This window comes from Morus notabilis, unplaced genomic scaffold (assembly GCF_000414095.1).
Source record: "Morus notabilis unplaced genomic scaffold, ASM41409v2 Scaffold602, whole genome shotgun sequence".
NCBI classification, from domain to species: Eukaryota; Viridiplantae; Streptophyta; class Magnoliopsida; order Rosales; family Moraceae; genus Morus; species Morus notabilis.
In genome coordinates, this window is record NW_010358894.1 from 326175 (window position 1) to 350271 (window position 24097).

At 35.9% G+C, this 24097-nt stretch overlaps 4 protein-coding genes across 7 annotated transcripts; 2 read left to right on the forward strand and 2 right to left on the reverse strand.

Moving 5' to 3' along the window:
- Positions 1-6432: 6432 nt before the first annotated feature.
- Positions 6433-12207, reverse strand: LOC21398979. 2 transcript variants are annotated; one of them, XR_002901772.1, is made up of 15 exons: positions 11899-12207; positions 11186-11356; positions 10934-11050; positions 10758-10842; positions 10443-10551; positions 10262-10329; positions 9992-10108; positions 8887-9914; positions 8387-8587; positions 8218-8278; positions 7928-8041; positions 7508-7621; positions 7280-7390; positions 6776-6854; positions 6433-6613 (listed from the first exon to the last, which is right to left on the reverse strand). XR_002901772.1 is itself a non-coding variant. In XM_024162654.1 (14 exons), the coding sequence occupies exons 1-13, from the start codon at positions 11985-11987 to the stop codon at positions 7325-7327; spliced, it is 2340 nt and encodes a 779-aa protein (XP_024018422.1). In that variant the 5' UTR covers positions 11988-12207; the 3' UTR covers positions 6433-6854; positions 7280-7324. The 2 variants fall into 2 exon arrangements, 1 of the variants encoding a protein (XP_024018422.1); XM_024162654.1 differs by having other exon boundaries at positions 6433-6854.
- A 1542-nt stretch (positions 12208-13749) lies between these two features.
- On the reverse strand, positions 13750-17206 carry LOC21398980 (WD repeat-containing protein WDS homolog). 2 transcript variants are annotated; one of them, XM_010093531.2, is made up of 5 exons: positions 16973-17206; positions 15530-16268; positions 15277-15378; positions 14358-14993; positions 13750-14239 (listed from the first exon to the last, which is right to left on the reverse strand). In XM_010093531.2, the coding sequence occupies exons 2-5, from the start codon at positions 16241-16243 to the stop codon at positions 14090-14092; spliced, it is 1602 nt and encodes a 533-aa protein (XP_010091833.1). In that variant the 5' UTR covers positions 16244-16268; positions 16973-17206; the 3' UTR covers positions 13750-14089. The 2 variants fall into 2 exon arrangements, with proteins under 2 accessions (XP_010091833.1, XP_024018423.1); XM_024162655.1 differs by having other exon boundaries at positions 15530-16382.
- A 490-nt stretch (positions 17207-17696) lies between these two features.
- Positions 17697-22719, forward strand: LOC21398981 (receptor-like serine/threonine-protein kinase ALE2). Of its 2 annotated transcripts, none has more exons than XM_024162633.1 (9): positions 17697-18131; positions 18818-18901; positions 19108-19221; positions 19300-19395; positions 19702-20073; positions 20153-20413; positions 20687-21076; positions 21292-21532; positions 21753-22719. In XM_024162633.1, the coding sequence occupies exons 1-9, from the start codon at positions 18062-18064 to the stop codon at positions 22462-22464; spliced, it is 2340 nt and encodes a 779-aa protein (XP_024018401.1). In that variant the 5' UTR covers positions 17697-18061; the 3' UTR covers positions 22465-22719. The 2 variants fall into 2 exon arrangements, with proteins under 2 accessions (XP_024018401.1, XP_024018402.1); XM_024162634.1 differs by having other exon boundaries at positions 19705-20073.
- On the forward strand, positions 22557-23703 carry LOC21398982. The gene is made up of 2 exons (XM_010093533.2): positions 22557-22655; positions 23128-23703. Exons 1-2 carry the CDS (start codon positions 22570-22572, stop codon positions 23513-23515), a joined length of 474 nt encoding a protein of 157 aa, XP_010091835.1. The 5' UTR covers positions 22557-22569; the 3' UTR covers positions 23516-23703.
- The last annotated feature ends 394 nt before the right edge of the window (positions 23704-24097 follow it).

Here is a 24097-nt window from a genome sequence, read left to right on the forward strand (position 1 = left end):
TGTTAAGTAGTAAGTTAACGTTTCTCTCGAGCTAGCGCAATTTTTAACTGCTGGCTCGGGAGGGGCGTTATAATAATTTTTAAATAAACTGAAAACACAGGGTATAAAATAGTAAATATTCCTAAGAAAAATAAAAACTCAACTACATTTATGTTTTCAGTTTTCATCAGTTAAAAAACTCAAGAATAATGTTACACACAATGTGTGATAAGAATGAGAGAAAATAAAAGAGAAAGATAAAGGAAAAAAAAAAAGAGATAAAAACCGAGTGAGAACTTTTTTTTTTTTTTGGTAATGATGTTTGGTGGGAGAGAAAGAAAGGATGAGAAAAATGTCTCTTTAGGTTTATTTTATTATTATACCCTTACACAAATTTAAGTGGATGGCCCATTCGGTTCGTTAATTCGAGTTGAGATGTGATGTTGTGTGAGAGCTTTTTACTGTAACAAAAAAGTTAAATGTAACTGTTTCTGAGAGCTTTTTACTGTAGTAAAACTCGAATTCTAAACTCAAATCAGCGAAAAAAACAAGACCTTAATAATATGCAATTAAGGAGAAGATAGTTATTTCTTGTTCGTGCATTTCGTGTAACATTTTTTCCCCTCGTTCTTCTCAAAGATAAGAGGATTAAAAAATAATGGAATCTATGGATTTTTCGTTTCGTTCCTTCATAATTTCTTATTTACCATTACCATTAAAAAATAATGGAATATATGGTACATTTTAGAGTAATTAGTGTCTTACCGCTACAGGATATGGTGTTATAATGCATATTAAACTAATGTGATTAAGTAAGTGCTTATTGTGTTGGAATCCATTGCTTAGTTCGATCTGTTGTTTGCGATGATGACGGAATGAAATGCGCAAAATTTTCTTTCCCTTTCCATTTTTCGTCAAACTGATCCATTCTGAAGTAATACTTAAATGCTCCGTGAGTCCGTGTTCTCATTCATTGCTTTCTTTACCTTTCCTTGCAAAGTAAGGATAGTGCGTTGTTTTTGCACGCGCCTTGACCACAGTCGTTTTTTTTTTTTTTTTTTTAGTTTCTAAAATTAAATAATAGATTGACACGTGCAAACTAACACATTTAGGTATTATTCGCTTCGCGGATTCGAGTTGAGATGTGACATTTTTTTAAAGCTTTTAATTTTAGCAGAAAAAGTTAGATGTGATATTTTTTAAAAACTTTTAAATGTATAAACTTAGAACTAAAAATTTTAATCGGTGCAATGAATGAAACCTTAATTTAGACCCAACACTCAAATATTTGATTGAATAACCTTTTTTTTTTATAGTTTGGATTAATCACACAAATGGTCCCTGAGATTTACACTTAATCTCACTTTAATCCCTGACTTTTCAAATGTCGCACATATACTTTCCGAGGTTTTATTTTGTTTCAGTTTCTATCCTTCCATCAATTAGACGTTAAAATTTGATAGAATCTATATAAATTAGAGTCTAAAATTAGAAATAAGTAAAAATTTTAGTCTATACATAGAAATTAACTTTTAATTTGTTATATTGTTTTAATCTCTAAACTTTATATGTTTCTAATTTTTGTCTATAATTTCTACAGATCTATTCAAATATTTAACACTAAACTAACAGAACAGCCGAAATTAAACAAAATAAAACTTTAAGAATTAACTGTGTGAAATTTAAAAAGTCAAAAATTAAAGTGAGATTGGGACTAAACTTCAAGTACTATTTGTGAGATTAACCCTTACACTTTATACCATTACTAGTCGATGGCTCACGCGTGCCGTTATATACTCTGTTATTACATACTTAATAGAGGAGCGAGCTTACTCTTTATTTTTCCCAAACTTGGATAGAGAAATATTACAAGTAAAGATGCCAATTTACTTACTATGGTATCGTGGTTTATCCTTGCAACCACAACTTTATGTTACCACTTACGTCCACTTTCATTCTAACACTAATATTCAACGTCCTCTTGAGTAATAGCAGAAATATACTAATTATATGTTTTATGGAATTTTAGTCATTTCTTAATTGGATGGTTTGATATACCATTGGTGAGATACATTACATGCATATTTATGTAAGAAAATTTGGTAATAACATTTATCATATTAGTTTGACTTAATTACCAGTCCCGGTATTACTCATCTCACCGTCACATGCCATCTATCTGCGTAAAATAATAGTCCTACAATTTTAGCCAAAAATAAAAATAAAAATAAAAATAAAAAAAAATTATAGTCGTACACTTTTTTTGGTAGTTAATTAAAGAGTCGTACAACGACTTCATTCATTTTTCTTACTTTATGATGAAATCTTTTCTTTGGCCGTGTATTTTGATTTTTTGACATCTCTTCGTGTGATGAATGAAGCCTTTTTTTTTTTTTTAATGGAAGAAGCGAAGTTTGCTTCCTCTTTTGTAAACTCAGCCACAGAACTTTCTAGCATAGAAATTCCATGGACATATATAATCAAGCTCTAATAATAATAGAGAAATTAATGTTTGATTAATTTACTGTTTATTATTAATTTCAGTGCTACTCCGCTGAAAGTCCGAAGTTGAACTCTTGATTATATACCGGATTACGAAACTCCATTAATTATGTTCATGATATTTCATTTTATGTAATACTCTCATAAGTTATCTATAATCGTTGAGATAAAATTTGTTTTATATTCCCGATTATTTTATCTCAAAGTTCTATTATTCAACCATTAGAAAAATCCTTTAAAAATATAACACAAACAAAATAAAGAATCATTTTACCGATTTAACTAAATGATTGAGGCCTTGTTATTTTCTAATTTCCAAATAATGTATTTGAAAGGATAATATTAACTCTTCTAACATAATTATGGATTCCATATTTATAAATCACGCTCGCACCATTTATAAGTTATGCCTCTAACATATCGACATGAAATTCTATGTTCGTCGGAATTCATGCCTTTAGTATGTCAAAAGACACAAGCTATATACATGGAGTCGTGAATTTCTGTTAGAATTAAGATAATTACACAAATGACTATCAAAGTGAATTGATTTTGGTTAAACAGAATTGTTAATAAAATTAATTACACTTTAGATCAAGTCAAATATATATCCACCACTAGAGATATATCAAAGTATCTACTTTAGACACCCCACTCCGACAGTTAAAATAAGCCGTCTCCTCAATTAAAAGTAGACACTCATTACAATCTTATTAAGAATAAAGTGTCTGTCTTTATTCCACAGATTACAGATTACACATTTAGACTATTATCTTTCAATCATATCTTTACGCATACAACTCCCTATACACGCACGACTCAAGATTTAGTATTAATAGTCTCGGCGTTTTTGTTTGCTTGTCATACAAACAACTGTATGAATGTAAATTGGACACATATTGATGCATGAAATAGATGCATTATTTTTTATTGTCCTAAAATGTCATAAATATATCCAATATATTTATTCGTTAGAGCACCTCCATCGTGGGGTGGCTTTATGGGGTTTGGGGGCTCGCAGGCCTCTCATCACGTGGGTATTGTTCATAGCTTCGTTGCCCACTGGTTCTTGGCTTTCGTTTTTGGATTGCAAAGAGAGAATTTGGCTAAAATAACCGAGTAAAAAAGTAAAATTAAGAAAATGACTTTTTAATTTTAATTTTATTTATTTTATTTGAATAAATTCTTAATTCTACGATGAGAAAGGGAACGAGATGGAGATAAAACTGACCGGAAATGAGGAAGCGTTGATGGTAAGGGGAGAGATCTTGGGTTTGTCGGCAACTAGGCGGCGATGACGACAATCCACGGCGGCAGCGACAATCGAAGGCGGCAGAAGCTGGAATCGGAGCCTACGACGCTGAGAATCAGCGGCTAGAAAGAGAAGGAGCGAGAGAGAGGAAGAAAGGCGGAGGAATTTTTGGCAGAGATGCGGAGATGACGAAGTGTTTCCGAAGAATGGGAAGAATGGCTTCTTCGGGAGAATGAATGTGAAGAAATCAAAAAAATTTGCTTTTTTTTTTGTTTTTCTTTCTTCTCAGAAAATCATTTTGCAAATAAAAATTTTTGAATTATTATTTTATGAATAAAACTTTTCTATTAGATTATTTTTACAAAGGAAGGGGGTGATATTTATAGTCTAAGGGGTGGGTGATAAGAGTAATTAAAAGCTTTTTGGTCTAGTTACTGCAACTGTCTCTTAATTTTTACTTTTTATACTTGATTAATATCCGTTTGACTAATATAATTATTTGACTAAAAAAGATATTAATTAAAAATAAGAGATAAAAATTTAAACTTATATATTTTAAAAAGATATTTATCCACTTTTCCCCCGTTGTTTCTGTTGCTGTTCTAGTATGCGGAAAGTGCAGTAAGGCCTTAAGCTAAGAACACAACGGGGAATAAAGGAGGAGAGAATGAAGAAGGGGCGGCCTTTGAGTAGGCTTGCCCGGTGGGGTTGTGGAGGGCTTTCATTTACCCATATCATTATAAGGGTGCAGTTAATGTTAATCAAAGTTCCTCTTGAATGTTAGTTGTAGTTTGCAAACGTTAATTTATTATTTTTAAAAGTCTAAATATTTTTAATAAATTTTGAATCTCCTTTTAATAAGTTGATTTGCGTGGTTGTAAGTTTAGCTTAGTATTGACATTTAGAATTTGAATGTCAGCTCGTTAAGAAAAAAAAAAAGAAAAAAAGAAAAAAAAAAGAGAATAGATAATTTGAGATATAGGGTGCGTTTAGAATTGATTTTTAATTATTTTTAAAAATATTTTTACACATTTTTTGAGGCATGAAAATAAAAACGATGTGCAAACTGTGTTCGTTTAGTAAATGTTTTAAAAACAAAAATAGAAAACAATGAGAATAGTTTTTGTGAAATAATTAAAAAATAGTTGAAAGTTGTTTTCCTTTTTCTGTTTTCATTTTCTAGTACCTATCAACAATATTATAACATATTAATTAATAATTATAACCAAACATCATTTCACTTTTTTATTATACTCAAAATAATTTCTTAAAAACCAATCAAACGCAATTTTAAAATTGTTTTCAAAATGATTCTCAAAACAATCTCATTTTTACTTTTCTATTGAAAACAAAATCATTTTGAAACCGTTACCAAACTGGCCCATAATTTTAGCACCCTGTCGTTTCGTTAATGGATTTAAATCAAACATTTAAATTTTATTCACTGTTCAAACTTCACACTAATAAATGCTAGTTCGAATCACAATTTATACCACAAATTACCTCGTTCATTTTATCAATTCGAGTTTTCAATTTTAATTTTATTACAGTTAAAAGCTCTCATAAAAAGTCACGTCTAACTTTTTCTGCTATAATTAAAAACTCACATAAAAGGGAGAAAGAGGGAAATATGCCAAGATTTGAGATGAATTAAAATTAATAGGCTAATAGTTTACATAAGTTAATAAATAGGTCAAATTATTGTTTTCATCCATAACTTGTCTAGTTATGAACTATAACTTGACAAGTTATTGTCCATAATTGTCCATAACTTGTCTGGCTATGAACCATAACTTGACAAGTTCGTTCATAACTTATCTGGTTATGAACTATAACTTGACAAGTTATGACCTATTAATTTCTATAACTAAAAATTGACCTATATACTTTCTTAAATTTTTCATATTGACATATTTTTTACTATTTTTCTACATAAAATCACATTTCAACTTAAATTAAAAATTTGAATCCGCAAACGGAACGAGGCATTCTAAATCACTTGTTCAGACTAAAAAGGCTTAAAATCTTCTAATTGGAAACTGCCAAACAAATGGGACCCTCTTCTACTTTCCAGAAACTGACCCATGATCCATGTAGGCCTCGTTCATTTCACCGATTTGAGTTTTCAGTTTTAGGTTTCTACAGTAAAAAGCTCTCAGAAAATGTCACGTCTAACTTTTTCTGCTACAGTGAAAAGCTCTCTAAAAATGTCACATCTCAGCTCGAATTGAAAACTCGAATCCGCGAAGTGAACGAGGCCGTAGTAAGTAGCCGCAAAGCCAAGACGCTAACAACTATCACTTTGGCTAGAAGGCAAAATGCAAGAACAAAAGTGCCTTAAAAAAAAAAAAAAAAAAAAAAAAAAAAAAAGGGGGAGAGCCCAAATGGTTCTGACTAAGGATGTACTTAACCTAAAGGTTATCTTCAAAACCCGAAACAAATCGGCTTCTATTCCACCATTTTTTAATTATTATGTCTTTGTTTATTTTATTTCTTTAGCGTTTGGCCGTGCAGAAAGTTTTTTTCTCATCAGTTCCAACCCCCTCCACCTCCTCAATCCGATACGTGGAGATTACATCAAAATGCATTTGTTAAGCACACAAATCACAATTATCGGTGGAAAGAAACATTTCTAGCTGAGCATAATTTCCATCGAAAGAATTTTAAAAAACGAGAAAAGAAACATAAAATACAAACTGTTACAGAAAAAAAAAAGTTGAAATAAAAATAAAAACTTGTGTTACGGTTACAGGGTAATGATAATGTACAAATTGTTATATCAGTTTAGTAATAGTTTACAGGATTGGCCACTGAAGTGAACATAGAAGTGCACTCCAACGACTAGTCGCGTTCTCGCCACAACACATGGTGCGGTAGCTGCTGTAGAGTATTATCCGAACCACAATCATTTCTTACCACATTTAAATCTTGTGACCAAAGCTAAACTGTAATTTTTTTGTCCTTAATTTTTCACATTATAATCCCCTTTTATCTTGATTCTCACACAATGATAAAAAGGTTAGAACAAGTTGGAGCGCATACCATCTGGCTCGGTTATACAACTCATGTGAAGTCAGATCACTAATTTCTACCATTTGAAATTTGTTTCTGAACCTATTACCTGCTCGAAGGAACACAATAAAAAAATATACAACTTCATGTTATTACTTAAGATAAAAGTAAACTTTATATTCTAAGCAAGAAAAAGATTAATTCTGACACACATGCTCCTAGACAAATATTAACTGATGTGGTTTCATAATTCATAACATCACCATCAAAACAAACAGCGGAGGATCTTCATGTACTCCCAAGAAAATAAATGCATATTTTGGCAAAGGTTTAAAATCAAAAAGGAAAAGAGAATGATTATTGCTAGTCATTACTACTATTGATGCATCGCCATGTAAAAGAAAATGTCATATGGCAAAAACTAAAAAACATAGGCCCCTGTTATGTGGCAATTTTAATACACTACCTCAAATGATGATTGCATCATCAATGGTGACATAGCATTTGTGCAAAAAAAAAAAAAAAGAGGGGTACCTTTGTCACTATACTATAGTACAACAGCGATGTTCCCTCAGGGAACTAATTTTCTCTGGTGCAATGTTCCCCATAAGCACTATCATACTGGAGGACCCTAAGCTTTCCTTCCTGCATTTTACCCAAATAAAAAAAATGAGAGAACAAATTGATGTTAGTCAATCTCCCTTTTTACTTGTTGAAAAGGGAACTATCGAATGAGAATTTCTTCGATAGTCTCAAGCAGACCTTGGTTCCATACACAAGACCTCCTCCAGCAAAAGGATGAAAGCAAGCGACATTAACCTCATCCTCTGCACTAGGAAGCACTCTCACTAGTTCCATATCTGAAACTCTGTAAACCTGAATTACGAAAAAAGAAAGAAAGAAAAAAATAGTAAATAATACGAATTACGGAAGCTGACACAACAAAGCAATCAACAATAGCAGTGCACATTCTGAGTAAGAATATCAATGACACGGCAATCATAAGACATGTTCTGCAATATATCACACAACCTATTCCTTTTCCAGATTTCTCTTTTGGCAAATGTTTGATCATTTTGGTGAACTTTAAAGGGTCTAACATGAATTTGAAAAGATAAGAAAAGGAAAAAAGTGATCCCTGACAGTTAATAGGACAATAACAGCAAAAAACATAGTTCTTACCTCCAGAACAGTATATATGGGTAATGTTGTTTCCCCATCAATGACTATACTTTTAAGAAGAGAACCATGACGTCGGCCATAGGCAAGTAATATGTGTTCAGAGGTGGGTGAGAACTGCATCATGAAATGCACAGGTCCAAAACATTGTCATATAACACGTACGCATCTTTAGCATTTACTACATAGAAAATAATGTAGTTTTTTGGACCATAACCATATATGAGAACGTGACAAAAGAAAAAGCCATTCAATACATATAATGAAAGCAGATTTATAATTCTAAAACTGACCTGGATTGAAGTCAAACAATGTGCAGCTCTGATTGCTCGTGACACAAGCACTGAACCGAAGCTGTATAAAATAAATTAACAATATGAATAAAGCATCAAGAGAAAAGAAGTCTCAAGAGAAAAGAAGTCAGTGCATAACAAAGCTGAAATAAAAGTATCGAAGCATTACGTTGCTTCCTCGAGCGAATATATCCGAAGTTCATACATAACTTGGTGTGCTGAGATTGGGTGCCGAGTTGGGGAAGTGGCAGCACCGGGATCTTGATGAACTAGAGTTTGTAATCCGGAATCAGCTTCTGTTTGAGGAAGCGTGCAAGCAACACAAGCGGCTAAAAATCTCCCACAAGGAGAGAAATGAGCACCCATTTCACTGCAAAAGCACATGCAGCCTAGAGAAGTTAAAAAAAAAAAAAAAGGGATACAGAAAAGCAAATACATAGATACACACATTTACACTTGTAAAATGCAACCCACTAAAATGCCAAATAAATAATATCACTGATTCTAAGCTACTACTTATGATCGCAGCCTGGCAGTTTGTTGGCACCAAATTGCAATCAACTGAATGAAGCTCTGTAGAGGCCACGTTTCATCTCCATCACAATGCACATGCAGAAAGTAAAAAATGTCTTGACAATAAAATGATAAATAGTATATATTTCAACGTACCTACAAAGAACAGCATGGGGTATGGTTAATCGACATCTTTCAGCACTGAGCGTGGCAGAAGGGTTTGTTATATCATGTGACCAGACCCTTAACTTCACAGTGCATGGTAACTCTGCAGCAGCTGCTGCAGCCAGTGATGTGACAAGTTCTGACTGGATTCTGCTAATAATGGGTTGGGCATCACCACCCTCGCGCAGGGTAACAGGCGTAGGACCATGCGCTGATTCGGGTACAGAGAAGTGTAGATTCGCAAAGCGTTGTTGAATGGCAGATCTTCCCGAAACCCCAGATAGACTAGTGCTGCCTGGCATTGCCAAAGAAGCTACCATCGCATCCAAATTGTGACTTTCTATATGGGATGTCAAAATAGAACCCGTTGCTTGAGCCGAATGTTCCCGGTTACTACCATTAAGAGAGAGCATTGAGGGAAGACCAGCTTGGCTTTGGCCCATTAGCCACCCTTGCAGAAAAGGTTGCTCCCAATAAGCATAGTCTCCACCAGGTAAAATCCGATGAAGCTGCCCGAGTTCAGCAAGTTCTAGACGATTTTGATTATGTTCAGACCCTCGAACACTACTAACAGTAAGAGCATCTAGGTTAGTGAAGTTTCTGTTATGCGTTCTCCCAACAGGCTGCATTTCATCAGCCTCCATCGCATCTGATATTGGATTACTATGAAAAGAACCATCTGTGAGACCAGGATGGGAGCCAGGCGGAACCGATGGAGATGTCTCCATAGGAGGCACCGCATTATGATACTGTTCTGCTGCATTTGCATCTGTTTGAAAGTTTACTGAACCAGAAGAACCAGCATTTTGGATACTTAGTTGTCGTTCTATTCTTGAATCCTCATTAGAAAATGATGGCGTAGAAAATAAAGGTAAGGACATTGGTGCTAATTCAGCAGCAAAACTAAGACGGTCACTAGAATGAAAATTTGCCACAAAAACAGCTGGAGGAGGATATCGCAAGTAACCCAGAGATGTTGCTTGTGTCATTGAGGAATCTGAAGAGTCAAGATCATTGACCTGCATATCAGTCCAATAATGAAACCTACATGATAGAGTGAATAAACAACTTTATAGTCACACTTTTGGTAACACACCTCAGCTGTTAAGAGAAATGGAGCAGCATGTGGGTGAAAATGAACAGCTCGAAGTGAACGTCGAGTCTTCAATACAATGGCTGGGGCAGTTTTCTTGCTGTAGTTCCATATGTACAACTGAAACAGGACTTCACATGTTATTAAGGCTAAAACACTTAGAAACCTGTAGATTGTAGTCACAGAATCAGAAAGGATAAAACTTATCACGATAAAATGAAAATAAGAAGCATAATAAGCCAACATGAAAAGTTAAAAGACAAAAATTAGCACCTTATGACCGGAAGCAACAGCAAGAAATTCTCCTTTGGCGTGGAAAGCAATGGATGCGATAGGGCGATCTATGAGGAAAAAAGTGCAAAACATACTTACTATGCGAGCAGTAAACAAAGAGTTTGAACCCACAAAACCTGCTGTTACAAAAATAAATAATGATGTCAAGGCTTGAAATTACAGAAATCACAAGACCCTATGCACTCTGACGTGTTAGCATCCCATAAGTGAACTTCTTGATCCAAGCTCCCACTGGCAAGAATTTCTGGACACAATGGGTGAAACCTAACCTGTAAAAGCTCCATTAGCATTTCAATATGGACAAAATAAAATAGATTTTGTCTCATGAACATACAAATATAGACAACCTAAGCTTTTCAACAACGTTCATGATGATGATGATGATGCTGATGATGATGATGATGATGATGATGATGATGATGATGATGATGATATATATATATATATATATAAATAAACGATTAATAATCCTTACCACCCAAGGCGTCCTCCTATGTCCGGTCAGAACGTTTAAGCAGCTGCCAGTTTGGCAATCAATTATCTTTACTGTGTGGTCACCACTACAAGTAGCAAAAGATTTAAAGGGGCCTTCAGTTAGTTGCAAGCATAAGCTAAAACTTAGATAACAGATTCATATAATTGATGACTTACTGTGTAGAAGCAAGAGTTCTTCCATCAGGACTGAATGCTGCTGCAATAGTTGACCTAGGTGGAGGCAATAGAGGGCAATACTTTGCTGATAAATGCCGAAGCGACTCTGCTTCAACCCTAAAATCAAGACATAACAATTTGAACTTTATGAACATGAAATAAAAAAAGATAACGTGATAACTCACGTTCACAGAAAATGCCTCGTCATCCCAAGAAATTGTAAATGGTGAAAAAGGGAACTGTGAGCAGTACCAAGAGAGAAGAGCACGCTTTGGATCTCTAGTTGTTTCACTTTGAGACCCGGACGAAGGACCTGCTTTCCTTTTAAAAGCTTCTCCCCAGTTCCTTCTGGGAATATGTTTTGTTCTCGGAGAAATTTCTCTCCGCGCAATCATGCCAAAAACATTTCTCTTGCTGACAAAACTGGAAACTTATAAAATGAGATTAAGAAGGATATATTTTCATTCCATTATTTTTTTGTTTTTAATCGAACACCAAAAATCAGGGAAACTTCCAATTAACTCAAAAGTCAAAACTTCACAGGCAACTTAACGAAGAAACGATCGAGATTTTGAAGTTCCAAAACATCAAAAAGAAAAATAGAAATAAAAGGACCCAAGCAATAACCAAGTACATCTAAGATCTAGTTTCAGCAATAACTCAACGACATGTTCTGATGTTCCTTACGTACTAAAACCAACAAAGAATTTCACACTTTGTTCGCAAACAATTACTAACTAAAGATGCGAAATTCACTAGCAAAAGGCATCGAATTTCCATAAAGAACTCTTAGAAAGAATAAACACAGAACTCTAAGCTGAATTATAACAAAGACGCGCCTCAAATCCAGGAGTTGTGCAGTGGAATTCCAAACACATAAACGTGCGCGGATCAAATTTCGGTAAGAAATAAACAAGGCGTATGAAGATGAGCAGATCAAGGAGGATAATTCGATGAACTCTAACCTGTGGCGGGAATTATCGGACGGCGGGGACGGAACGGGGCACCGATCTAGCGGTTGCGAAGGTGCCGTCGTTTTTGAGCGAGGATCCATGGGAATTCAGAGATAGAGATGAATCTAAGATCATGAAAGAGACAGAAACAGAAACATCTATAATCTGCTAGGGCTCATATCTTCGCTCTGAGGAATTCTGTGAATCTGGAAGAAAGGGAAGGCTCGTCTCTTTGCGTGTAAATCTCTCTCTCGTAGGAGAGGAGATTCCCGGCGTTGTCGTTCGCTTCCGTGTTTTCTTTGTTTTTTTTTTTTTTGGGCCGTTCTTGTTTTTGTTGTTGTTGTTACTGTATTTTGTACAGCGACCAATGCTAGGAAAGAGAAGGACAAAACGCCGGAAAGGGCATGCAACTGGTTTTACAAAAATACCCCTGATACATGATTTTCTTTTAAATTATTTATTTTAAAGAAATCCAAATAATTTGAGTCCTAACTCCTACTTTAAGGCCCCGTTCACTTCGTTGATTTGAGTTTAGAATTCGAGTTGAGATGTGATTTTATGTGAGAGCTTTTTACTGTAGCAAAAAAGTTAGATATGATTGTTTATAAGAGCTTTTTACTGTAAAAAAACTCGAATTTTAAACTCGAATCAACGAAGTGAACGGGGCCTTAGAGATGTAAGTTTAGGCTGACTGGCCTAAACTCACTGGCCAAAGAGAAATTTAAGGCCGACTCAGCCCGGTCTTAAAAGAAAAAGAATCAGCTCGGTTTAGCCCTAACTGTAAAATTTAGGATCGGTCTGACCTGGAAATATATATAGTATTTTTAAAAAATCTTTAAAAATATGATGTTTAGGTTAGGCGGGCGCAACCTAGCCTAGTCTTGGGTCGGCCCAGCCTGGCCTTACGTCCAAAAACTCTCGGGCCAATAGTAACAGGTCTTAGGCCGGCCCGTTTAGCCCAGCTCAAACTTGCAGCTCTACTCCCATTAATAATGTCTATTTTTTACTGTTAGAACTTAGATCTCGTCAGAATTAGATTAAAAATACTATAACAGACTATCTCAATGCTGATTTAACAGATAAAAATCAATTAATAGTTAATTTTTTAGGTCTTTACTGTCGAATTCTTCAAATAATTTATGAAAAATATGATTCTCGTACTTATAATTTTAAAATTTTATTTTATTAGATTAGTGCATTGTGTTTCCATAATTCCATTAGAAGTATTATGTGGTTCCAAAAGAAACATAAAATTAAAACTAAAATCAAATGCAAACAAAAAGGAGAAGGAAAAGAGATGTTTGAGTCTGTTCGGTTCATGCGTTTAAACTAGTGATTCTTGATTATGACATTTAAATTTCAAATTTTTTATAAAAAGAAAACATTATAACAAAATCAAAATTATGAGTTTAAACGCATGAAATAAATAGACAATTCATTGTGAATTATAGACAATCTCCTAGGTTTCCAAAGTTCGAACACAGATGTGATTAAAGATCAAACCTCGAACCAGATTAATATGAAAATTTGCGCACTTAGTCTTTCTGTCTTTGATTTGGAGTAGTAAATATGGAGTTCTTAAACATCAAGAAACAAAGTGGGCGATTTGTAGTAAAATGAGAATTTTTAAAGACTAACAGGTAAAGTGAGAATGAGAATAAAACTATAATGAGAGTTTTTAAAGAATAAAGCTGGAATCAGTACAAAATTCAGGGGAACAAATGAAAATAGCAATTGAAAAACGATTTGCTCGGATTTGTACGGTTGGAATTAGTATCTATTAGCATTATCGCAATATAGAATTAACCAAAATAAATATATGTATATATATATATAACTAAATAGTATTATTCAGCGTCCGCCTAAATTAAAAAAAAGAAAGGGCTAAATAGTCTCAAAAGAATCTCAGTGGACGGCAACAACCAGAAACTCCCCATCTCCATGTATTCTATAGCTTTACAGATGTTATAAAAAATTGGACAAACAAGCGCAATATGCAAAGCCAACTAGATTACTAAGGGTGAAATGAAACAAGATGCAATGGAAATCCAATACTAAAGATTTTGAAAGACGGCCATTTTACAAATTTACACACACTCGTGAATGAATAAGCGCTAGAAAAGAGGAGAGGCTATTTACAGGAGTTAAAATTGGTTATCTATCTGTTTAACTATGCTTCTGGGATGGCGTGTTATATGGTGGGCTAGGTCCCCCATATTCGGATTGTTTGATCGTCACTCGCTGATGCCAGCATCCGATGCCTTCTAGGATTCCAGCTAACACAGTTCACAGTCATTGAATGCCCAGACAAAACCTCAATTGGCCTGGAATTTCGCCGGTTCCATATGTAGACCTGCTAAGAATATAAGCATTAAATTTTCTAACGTTCTGTTTGCTCCATAGTGTGATAAGAACAAACGGCACTTTCTTAGAACCAGGAAGACTGTAGCTGGGATGAGAGATAAGAATACCTGCGTATTCTCACTACCACTAGCAATAAATTTGCTAGTCAATCCTCCAAAGCACGATCGTATCACATACTTGCTCTGCTTGTGGCCCGTGTACTTCATTGGCTTTTCCCATTTCCCAGCAACATCCCACATATGAATCTCCTGGCTGTTAAGATTGACAATGAAGAACTCACCGTCTCCTGAAAGTGAAAGGGACGTGATCGAGTGCTCCTCCAAAATGACACGCTCAGCGTTTGTTCCCACATTTAAAATGCGAATTTCTTTATCACAGAATATACAGATGAGATTTTCTCCATCGGGCGTGACCGCAAGATCCAGAACTTTTGGCATCCTCATTCCTCTCCACGCTTTTATCTCATTCCCATCACAGTCCCATAGGCAGATGCCTTTTTCGGGTTCAGAACTGCCACATACAAGTCGTTTAGAATCGGGAAACCAAGCACATGAGCCCACAATGAAGGTATGATCTCCAAACGTGTGCTTCAGTGTACCCATTTCCACTTCCCAGAGCTTGAGAACTTCCATATTTCCACAGGTGAGCAACTTCGTGTCATCAGGGCTCCACGCGACAAAAGATACTGGTTTTTGGTGACTAAGTAGCGTGTGTTTCGGTGTTATCTTTCCATCTTCCAGTACCTTGGGAAAAAAGGGAACAGTAATACATAAAATTAGTACGCTTCATCATTGATGCCATTTAATTTTTATCAATCACAACTAAAAATACATGATAAAAAAAAAAACCCTTAAAATTCATCTCTCACCGAAGATAAACCCCAATTGAACTCAATGTAGTACTGTTATTCAATGTGATCTTAAAATATTAGAGTATTATGCCTTCAACGATCCTAACGTCAAAGCTACATCAAATGACTTGGAATAATATTTTAATGAATTTTCCATGAAACAATGCGTACAATACCTCCCATATGATGGCTGTGCAGTCGCTTGATGAAGACGCTAAGTACTTGCCACTATTAGAAAATTGTACAAACCATACTTCGTTTTTATGTTCAGTCAAAATCTGCACCATATTGTCCAAATTTAAGTCACTATAATAGAACAGGAAATCAACAAAAGAAACTGGAGCTGTCTCAGTTTAATTTTATCTCCAGCTCTCGTTAATATGGAAATTTGTTCTACCATAGTTGAAGCATTATCACTGGCAAGCACACCTGAATGGTCTTTGTGGGGATCTGATCTCTTCCACATGAATGATCCACACAAAGTGAAACCAGATCTGGTGAATTGTGGTACACACATGAATCAATTTGAGCCAGCACAATAGTTTCAACCAAATGTTCCAACCTTTTTTCGGGCACAATAAATGGTGGGGGAAGCAAATGTTCCAACTCTCTCAACAACTTTTTTCGCAGTCCAAGAACAACGCTATCATCGTTCTTTCCCAGCTCCTCCAAAGAAAGGACACTGTGAGCAAGGTTGTGAACCTTATCTCTGCCCACTTCCAATGCAGAAACCTCTTTCCGCAAAATGGTTAAAGCCAACGAATAATCTCCGCGACTCAAATACTCAAGTATACACTGTTTAAATATGAGAAACAAAGCCGAAGCTCTCGTATCATCCACCAAGTCTTTGAATGTCCTAAGGGTGTGAATGCAACCATCCCAATTCCCAGCTAGTATTTGAGATTTGAGCAATTCAAATTCAAGGGATTTGTCCGAAATACCGGACTCCAACTCCAAACATGAAGCTGACTCATCAAAGCCTAACGAGTATAGGCATTGAATTATTACTCTTACAAACTCATGCTTCTTTATTAGACGCTTTGCGCCAAGCACCATTCGCGAAGCCTCTGATGACATTGAAGTACGGAAAATTCTAAGACGTTTTGGTGAACTTTCTAGCCTCTCACACTCAAAAACTCCCATTAGCCATGATTCCTCTTGAAGTAACCTAAATATCCGCAAAATTCTCAGTTAAACACTTAAAACATTGTAACCTCCTAAATATCAGCAAAATTCTCAGTTAAACACTCAAACTTGTTGCAAAGATCCAAATTCCTATTTCCTGAGAAAACCCAAAAGAACGCTAAGAGTGATTACTGACATACATAAAACATAAACTCACAAGTACGCAAAACCATAAAAATTGAAAAAAAAATAAAATAAAATAAAAAAGAGTTCCATGGAAAGGCTGTCGGCAAGAGGCCAGTTTTCTAGTATCCAAACACTCAAAATTCACGTAATAAGTATATTAACATCAAAACCCCCAAAAGAAACCAGAAGAAAACTTGCCGAATTTTACATAAAGACGTAAACAGTACACCAAAAGCTCCAAACTAATTTGCCCAATTCAACACAATGGAGCTCAAGTACACAACCGAACAAAAAAAAAAATACCAAAACAAAATCCGATAAATTTAATACGGTAAAAAGCGAAAAACTTGGAATGATAAATAGAAAAATTACACAAAAATTAAAGCATTAACCCTAAATAATGTCAAACCAGATTCCTAAAAAGCTTAAGAGACAATTAGAACTATGCTTTGACTAAAAAAACAAAAGAAAAGAAGAAAATGAGAGAAAGGGATAACATTTAAGAGATGTTTAGGTTTGTCAAAAAGCAATAATTTGTAGTTAAAGAGAGATAAGACTCACCGGCGAAGAATTTGCGAGATAAATTTGCTGCGAGAGATATGACTTTGTTGTCGCAGAGAGCAGTTTTTTTTGGAATTAAAAACAGTATTAATTACGGTATGATTTTAAGAAAGACGAGATTCAAAAACAAATACAAAACAGATCTATTATGTCTGTCGTGGTGTCGTTCTTCTCCGTTACCAGATTATAAGTCCGATTTTATTCTCTTTTTTTTTTCTTTCCTTAACCAAGTCCCAAAATAGTTATAGTCATTTTCCTCGTCAATTTCACTTTTTAATTTAAATTGAGATATGATATTTAAAAAAAAAAATTTAATTATAAAAATTTAAAATTTAAAATAATAAAATAAACGAGTTCTAATTACGATTAATTGGGAAGAATAAAAATGAAAATTAGTACTTTTTTTTAAATTCCCTTTTTTTACGTATGTATTGCGTAATAGAACAACAGAAAACGGTATTTAAACGAAACGACAAGCCCGAGTGTCGTTTGGGAGGGGGTAAGATTTACATGGCACGGGCCTTGGAGGCGCGTGGATCAGACAGCCATCATAATTACTGGGGGAAGCGGTATTTGCTGGAGCTTCACACCAGCAATAAAGTCCCCCACCTCACTTATGTTCCCTCCTCTCTCTCTCTCTCTCTCCTCACTCTCTCCCTCTCTCTCCTACTGTATCACACTCTTCCTTTTCCTCTCCAAGATCTCTCTTTTGTTTTCTTCTCTCTCTCTCTCTCTAGCTTCACCTCTCTTTTCTGCTTTGGAACTCTCTCTCTCTCTCTCTCTACAGACATTGGAGCTTCTCTGTGCTTAGCTAGATCTTCGAGCGCGTTTTATGGATCTGCAATCCGACCTACCCGCATTGCTGTCTTCGACTTCTCATTCTCTCTCCTAGGGTTTGTTTCAGCCGCATGCCTCTCCGTTCCAGCTCCAGTAGCCATGCAATCCCTCTCGCCGAGCTCGAAACTCGATGGAGAGGCTAGCCACCGGCGACTGCTTGAGCAGAAACCTAGAAATCTTTCCTCTGTCGAGCTCGAGCTCCGTGCTGATATCTGAAAATGGTTTGTGTGAATTTGGCCTTCGCGAGAGAAAATGCGAACTCTGATTCCACTTCTTCTCCTTCTTCTTTCTCAACTGCTACTTCTGCTTCTTCCTTGCTCAGGTACTTCTTTTCCTTTTTTTTCCCACTTCCCGTAACTTTGGATTCACTGTTTGGGGTTTGCTTGGTCGCCGAGAAAAGAAAATTCTGAATGTTTGTACGCAGTGTACTGTTTAAATCTGAACAATTTGGCTTTTCACATGTCGCAAGTCAAAAAGTAGCTAGAGGAAAGAAGCATCATTAAGTTACGTTACCCGTTTATTTTTTTATTATTTTTTATGGCTTTGCTTAATCCTGGAAGCTAAAGTGCATTTGTCTTTAGATGTCGTTACTTTGCTCATTTATCTTTAAGCTTTTCCTTGGTCCTTTCGTAATCCAGAAAGCGAGAGTGCATTTATCTAGGTTACAAAAGTCAAAAGTAAAGGCAACACTTTCAGATTGCGAACCGAGCGTAAAAATAATGGAAGTTTTCTAGCGTAGATACTGTTTCTGGTTAATAGTTGTTGTTGTTTTATTTCTTTTGTCTTTTTCTTTTTAGAAGACTATAGTCTCTATTCTTTAGCAATTTATTTTAAAATTATTCTGTTTATTCTTAAAGGAAGTTATGTATGTATACTTAATGACTTTAGTTCGAATTAGAAGGTATTGTTGTTGCAAACTGATACATGGCCATGACGTAGAGTTATTACTTTATATACGGTAATGGATGCACTTTAGAACAAAAGTAACATAATATTCTATGATGCCAGGGAATTCCTTATTGCACATATACTTGTCTCCTTCTCAACTGCCAAACCATCTCTTTTACATGAGAGAATTCTCGGTGGAACATGGTAAGGATTCTGATTTTGAAGTGAAATGTAGTTAAACAGAGTTCAACCTTGTTATCCTGAACCAACTTTAGCATGCACAAGATTTAACAATAATTAAATTGAATTCAAATGTTTACGCCATTATCTTCATTGGTTTCCTTACATCGTGCATTAGTAGTTTAGTACCTTCAAATAGGAGAGTTATGTGGTTGCACTGATGTCTGCAGCAAGGTCGATCATGATGAGTTTATCTTTTGGGTCATCAAAGTTCTCTAAGACAGAGGTGCTTAATCCCGCATTGGCACCTTCTAATGCTCCTGCACCTTCTCCAATTTATCAAGGTATGTCTTGCCCTTGCAATGTCGATTGGTCTAAAAGATGGTGTCACTGACATTGTGGTGATTTCCCTTTTCCATCAGGTCCTACCAGTTCTGTCTCCCCAAGGCATGGTCATCATCAACATCGACGGCATGCGAGACCCAGAGCCATTGCTCCAGCACCATCAAAAGACCAAGGTAATTTATGGTTTTGAGCAATGTGGTTATATAGTCAAGTTGTCTCTACTAGGTCTTTTAGTTGTCTGTCCTAAGTGTGCGGATGCTAGGACAAGATTTAAAATTAGCTCAAATCTTTATTATTTCTTTTCATTTATATGTTATTCTAAACCAGAATAAAGCCTAAGGCCCTGAGGCCTGAACTAGATTAAATGATAAACATTTGGATTATGTTGTTATTCGGTTTTACAATCCGAAGGCCTTGTTTCCCTCTGTTTTTATTCTTGAGGTATCTCTCCTATCACATCATTGGTATGAATTTGGCAGCAGGCTGTGATCAAATTTGTATGGAGCCACTTACTGCTACACCCTTTGGATCACCTTGTGGTTGCGTTTTTCCAATGAAAGTCAGACTTTTACTGGATGTTGCTCCATTTGCTGTTTTTCCAGTAATGAGTGAGCTCGAGAGTGAGCTTGCTGCAGGCACATACTTGGAGCAAAGTCAAGTGAAAATAATGGGCGCTAGTGCTGATACACAAAATCAAGGAAGAACGATGGTGGACATTAACTTAGTCCCACTTGGAGAGAAGTTTGATAATACCACTGCAATTCTAATATATCAGCGATTTCAGCATAATAAAGTGCCTTTAAACGAGACTATATTTGGTAGTTATGAAGTTATATACATTAGTTATCCAGGTAACTACCTCCACTCAGTTAATTTGATTGGTTTAGGATATTGTGATCATCTTGTTTAGAGTGAAAATCTTGTTATCAGGGATTCCTTCTTCGCCCCCATATGGAAATTTTGCTGATAGTGGTCCAACTGCTAGTGCTGGAAATCTCCCCATTACTGCAAACTTCAGGAACAAGAACCAGAGAATGAATGTTAGAACAATTGTCATTATTGCTTTGTCTGCATTTGTACTCGTATTGGTTTTAGTTGGAGCAATCTCTATCTTTATAAAATGGAGGAAAGTTGGAAAACCTTCAAGTGCCGTTGGACCTGCGTTTACATCATCGATTCATAAAAGATCTGGTCAGTCTCTAGAATTATAGCGTTTTGATACATGCATGCTTCTTTTTTCAATTGCCTATTTTAGCGTAATAGACTACAGTGTGGTCATGTTAAGCTCCTCTTTCTTTTCATGTTTTAGATGTATTTACTTCGTAAACTAAGGGGAGAACTGAACTGTTTAGTTGTTTTTGCATCTCAATTTGATCATTGCGCATGAAATATTGAACTCCAATCTGATTATTTTAGGAATCACATGTATATGTCCTGGGTAATTACTTCTTGACTGTAATGCAGGTATAGGATCAATCTTATCAAGTAGTATAGCAAGCTCTATTTCTGTGTCCTTGATTTCAACCATGGCGCCCAGCATCCTCTCTGTTAAAACCTTTTCACTTTCTGAGCTTGAGAAAGCAACAGATAAGTTTAGTTCGAAAAGAATTTTGGGTGAAGGAGGATTTGGACGTGTTTACCGAGGAATTATGGATGATGGAATTGAAGCTGCTGTTAAGTTGCTTACAAGGGATAATCAGAATGGAGACCGTGAATTTATTGCAGAAGTTGAGATGCTAAGCCGATTGCATCACCGTAATCTTGTGAAACTTATTGGAATATGCATTGAAGGACGCAGACGTTGCTTGGTCTACGAACTTGTTCCCAATGGCAGTGTTGAGTCCCACTTACATGGTATGTTATTGCCTGCATCTTTTTCTTTTTATCTTAGATTTGAAGTCATACTACATTACGAGGTGGACATCTATCTCTTAATCTTATAACTTCTTTCTGACCTTATAAAGCCAGAAGCACCTAGGCTAACAAACGTGATTGAGCTTTTTATGTCATTCTTGTCGTATAGATAAGCCCTTCATTCAAATAAATCGTTTGATTTGTTTGCATTTTAGGTGTTGATAGAGTAAAGGGACCTCTTGACTGGGATGCACGGATGAAGATTGCCCTTGGTGCAGCAAGAGGATTAGCTTATCTTCATGAAGACTCAAATCCTCGAGTCATCCACCGAGATTTCAAGGCCAGTAATGTTTTGTTGGAAGATGATTTCACCCCCAAGGTTTCTGATTTTGGATTGGCAAGAGAAGCAACTGAGGGAAGTCAGCATATTTCTACACGTGTTATGGGAACTTTTGGGTAATGATAGTCACTCATGAAATTTTAGAAAAGTATCATATCTTTCCTTATTGCACAGATGAACTTTTAAGGAATTGCTCAGTGCTGATTTAATTTTTTTCATTTTAACTGCTATTTTTTTTCTTTGTAAAAGAATTTACAATATTCGACGTGAATGTACATTGCTGAAATTTTCACATAATCTTGATCCATTCTCATATATTCTGCCAAAATATTTCAGGTACGTTGCACCAGAATATGCAATGACAGGGCACCTACTTGTCAAGAGTGATGTTTATAGTTACGGAGTCGTGCTGTTGGAACTTCTCTCTGGTCGAAAACCTGTTGACATGTCCCAACCTCAGGGACAGGAGAATTTAGTAACTTGGGCCCGGCCTCTACTGACCAACAGGGAAGGTTTAGAACAGTTGGTCGATCCTGCTTTGGCTGGAATCTGCGACTTCGACAACATGGCTAAAGTGGCAGCCATTGCTTCTATGTGTGTACACCCTGAGGTGACTCATAGGCCATTCATGGGTGAAGTTGTGCAGGCTCTGAAGCTGATATACAATGATACAGACGAGACTTGTGGAGATTGTTGCAGTCAAAGAGAGTCTTCTGCTCCAGACTCCGACTTCAAAGGCGATCTTGCAGTCTCAGATAGTAGCTGGTGGAATGCTGGAGGGATCAGCCCTCGATTAACTTATGGCCAGGCCTCTTCCTTCATTACGATGGAGTACAGTTCTGGGCAGCTTGAAGAGATGGATAACAGACCGTTTTCAACTTCAAGTTTGATCGGGGACGAGATATCTCTGCCAATTAGACACGGGAACAGGTCCGGGCCCCTGAGAACTATTCGGAGCAAGCCAGCATTTTATAGACTAACAGGCAGTAGGAGTGAACACGGGGGCCTTCTTCCCAAACGTGCTTGGAATGATGGGGATTTCGTATGAGGTTTCTTTGTTTTATTTTTGAAATGTACAGTTCCAGAAGGACCCTGGCTTTTCAGTTAGCCATGGGAGTGTAGTTTTAGGAGTTTGCTATTCCTGCGGTTCCCAATGTTTGGAGAAAAATGTGAGAAAAAGGAGAGAACCCTGGCTTCTAATTTTGGAATTCTTGATTCATTACCATACGAGTTGGAGATGTAAGTGAAATACTCCCTGTATTGTATATCACTAAATTTTATATTCTTGCGCTTCAACGCTTCATTATTGATTTTTCTTTTTTATTACGCTTTTTGGCTAAAACGGAACTTTCTTAAGAACGCTTTATAGATTTACTAAGTTGAAGAAAGAATTATTTTTACAAATGCCCCTGAACTATGTACCATATGTCAAAAAACCCCCTGATTTTTTAAAATGCTTAAAAACACCCCTTGATATATATAGAAAACAGATCAATATGCTCCCTCCATCTATTTCTCTGTATATTTAAGAGATTTTGCTGACATGGCATCAATATTAAAACTTAATTAAAGGCATTAAATCATATTTACATATAAAATGGAAAAATAAAAATAAACCCATTTAATATGGGCCCTTGATCTAAGTACACTGAATCTCAACCTTTATCTATGTTGAGCTAAAAAACCTTAGAAATTTATCTTTCCTTACCAGGCAGCCTCCCTTCCACCGTCTACGCCTCCAAATTGAAGCTTTGTTGGTACCAATTCTCAGTCGCAATTTCTCAGCACCGAAGCACCGTAGTGAGTACCCCGTCACACACCCCCATCGGCCTACCCCCTTCAGCCCTGCCCTCAGCTGCATCTCTTTGATGTGCCTCCTAGTTAGGAATCAAACCGTCGTCCTGCACAATTCCTCAAACCCAGATCACTGCCCCTTCAACCTTTCGATTTCGTCCCTCATCGAAGCCGGAGTTAATGATGGTGGCGAAAAGCAAGTTCTTGAGTGGGAGGCGAGCTTAATGAAGGTAGACAAGAGAATGATAAGCTGGTTGAATCACCATCTGAAGAAGGGATTATCGGCGTCAGGAATAGGGGGTTAACGTTGGTTTGGTGTCTAGTTGTTGGGTGGTTTTAAAATTTGAAAACTAATTGTTGAAGGTCTCAGTTGATATGATTTGAGGTTGTTTGGTCTTTACATCACAACAGAAATCAAGATTAAGAAGATGAAAGAACATTGAAATGCAAGGATGGCATCCTCAGAAAGTCTCGCTTGTTCTGAATTTGAATGTGACGGAATTTTTCTTTTTTCTTTTTTGTAAATATAGCAAGAGAGAAGTTTTTTAATTTTTTATTGTTATTTTTTAATATGTAATATGTTTTGTGTGTAAAATTTGAACTTAATTGCTTTAGTTAATTTTTAATATATGCTACGTCTGCAAATCATTATTTAATGTCCTTAATTAATTTTAACGTGTCACGTCAGTAAATTCGTTAAAATTATACACGGAAGTGGATGGAGGGAGCATATTAATCTATTTTCTATATATCAGGGGGTGTTTTGAAGCATTTTAAATAATCAATGGGTGTTTCAACACAAGGTACATAGTTTAGGGGGTATTTATAAAAATAATCCTTGAAAAAATCATGTATTACAGGGTTTTCAATTTGCAGATTAATTTATA

Coding starts and splice junctions, on each gene's coding strand:
- LOC21398982 (XM_010093533.2), top strand. CDS start 22,570: ATGTTTGGAGAAAAATGTGAGAAAAAGGAGAGAACCCTGGCTTCTAAT. Junction 22,656..23,127: donor TTACCATACGAGTTGGAGAT/GTAAGTGAAATA, acceptor TTTCCTTACCAG/GCAGCCTCCCTTCCACCGTC.
- LOC21398980 (XM_010093531.2), bottom strand. CDS start 16,243: ATGGGAGTTTTTGAGTGTGAGAGGCTAGAAAGTTCACCAAAACGTCTT. Junction 15,379..15,529: donor TCCCCACAAAGACCATTCAG/GTGTGCTTGCCA, acceptor AATATGGTGCAG/ATTTTGACTGAACATAAAAA. Junction 14,994..15,276: donor GCACAGCCATCATATGGGAG/GTATTGTACGCA, acceptor TTTTTTCCCAAG/GTACTGGAAGATGGAAAGAT.
- LOC21398979 (XM_024162654.1), bottom strand. CDS start 11,987: ATGGATCCTCGCTCAAAAACGACGGCACCTTCGCAACCGCTAGATCGG. Junction 9,915..9,991: donor CATTTCTCTTAACAGCTGAG/GTGTGTTACCAA, acceptor ACTGATATGCAG/GTCAATGATCTTGACTCTTC. Junction 8,042..8,217: donor ATTGTTTGACTTCAATCCAG/GTCAGTTTTAGA, acceptor TTCATGATGCAG/TTCTCACCCACCTCTGAACA.
- LOC21398981 (XM_024162633.1), top strand. CDS start 18,062: ATGCGAACTCTGATTCCACTTCTTCTCCTTCTTCTTTCTCAACTGCTA. Junction 21,077..21,291: donor TGTTGAGTCCCACTTACATG/GTATGTTATTGC, acceptor TTTGCATTTTAG/GTGTTGATAGAGTAAAGGGA. Junction 21,533..21,752: donor CGTGTTATGGGAACTTTTGG/GTAATGATAGTC, acceptor AAAATATTTCAG/GTACGTTGCACCAGAATATG.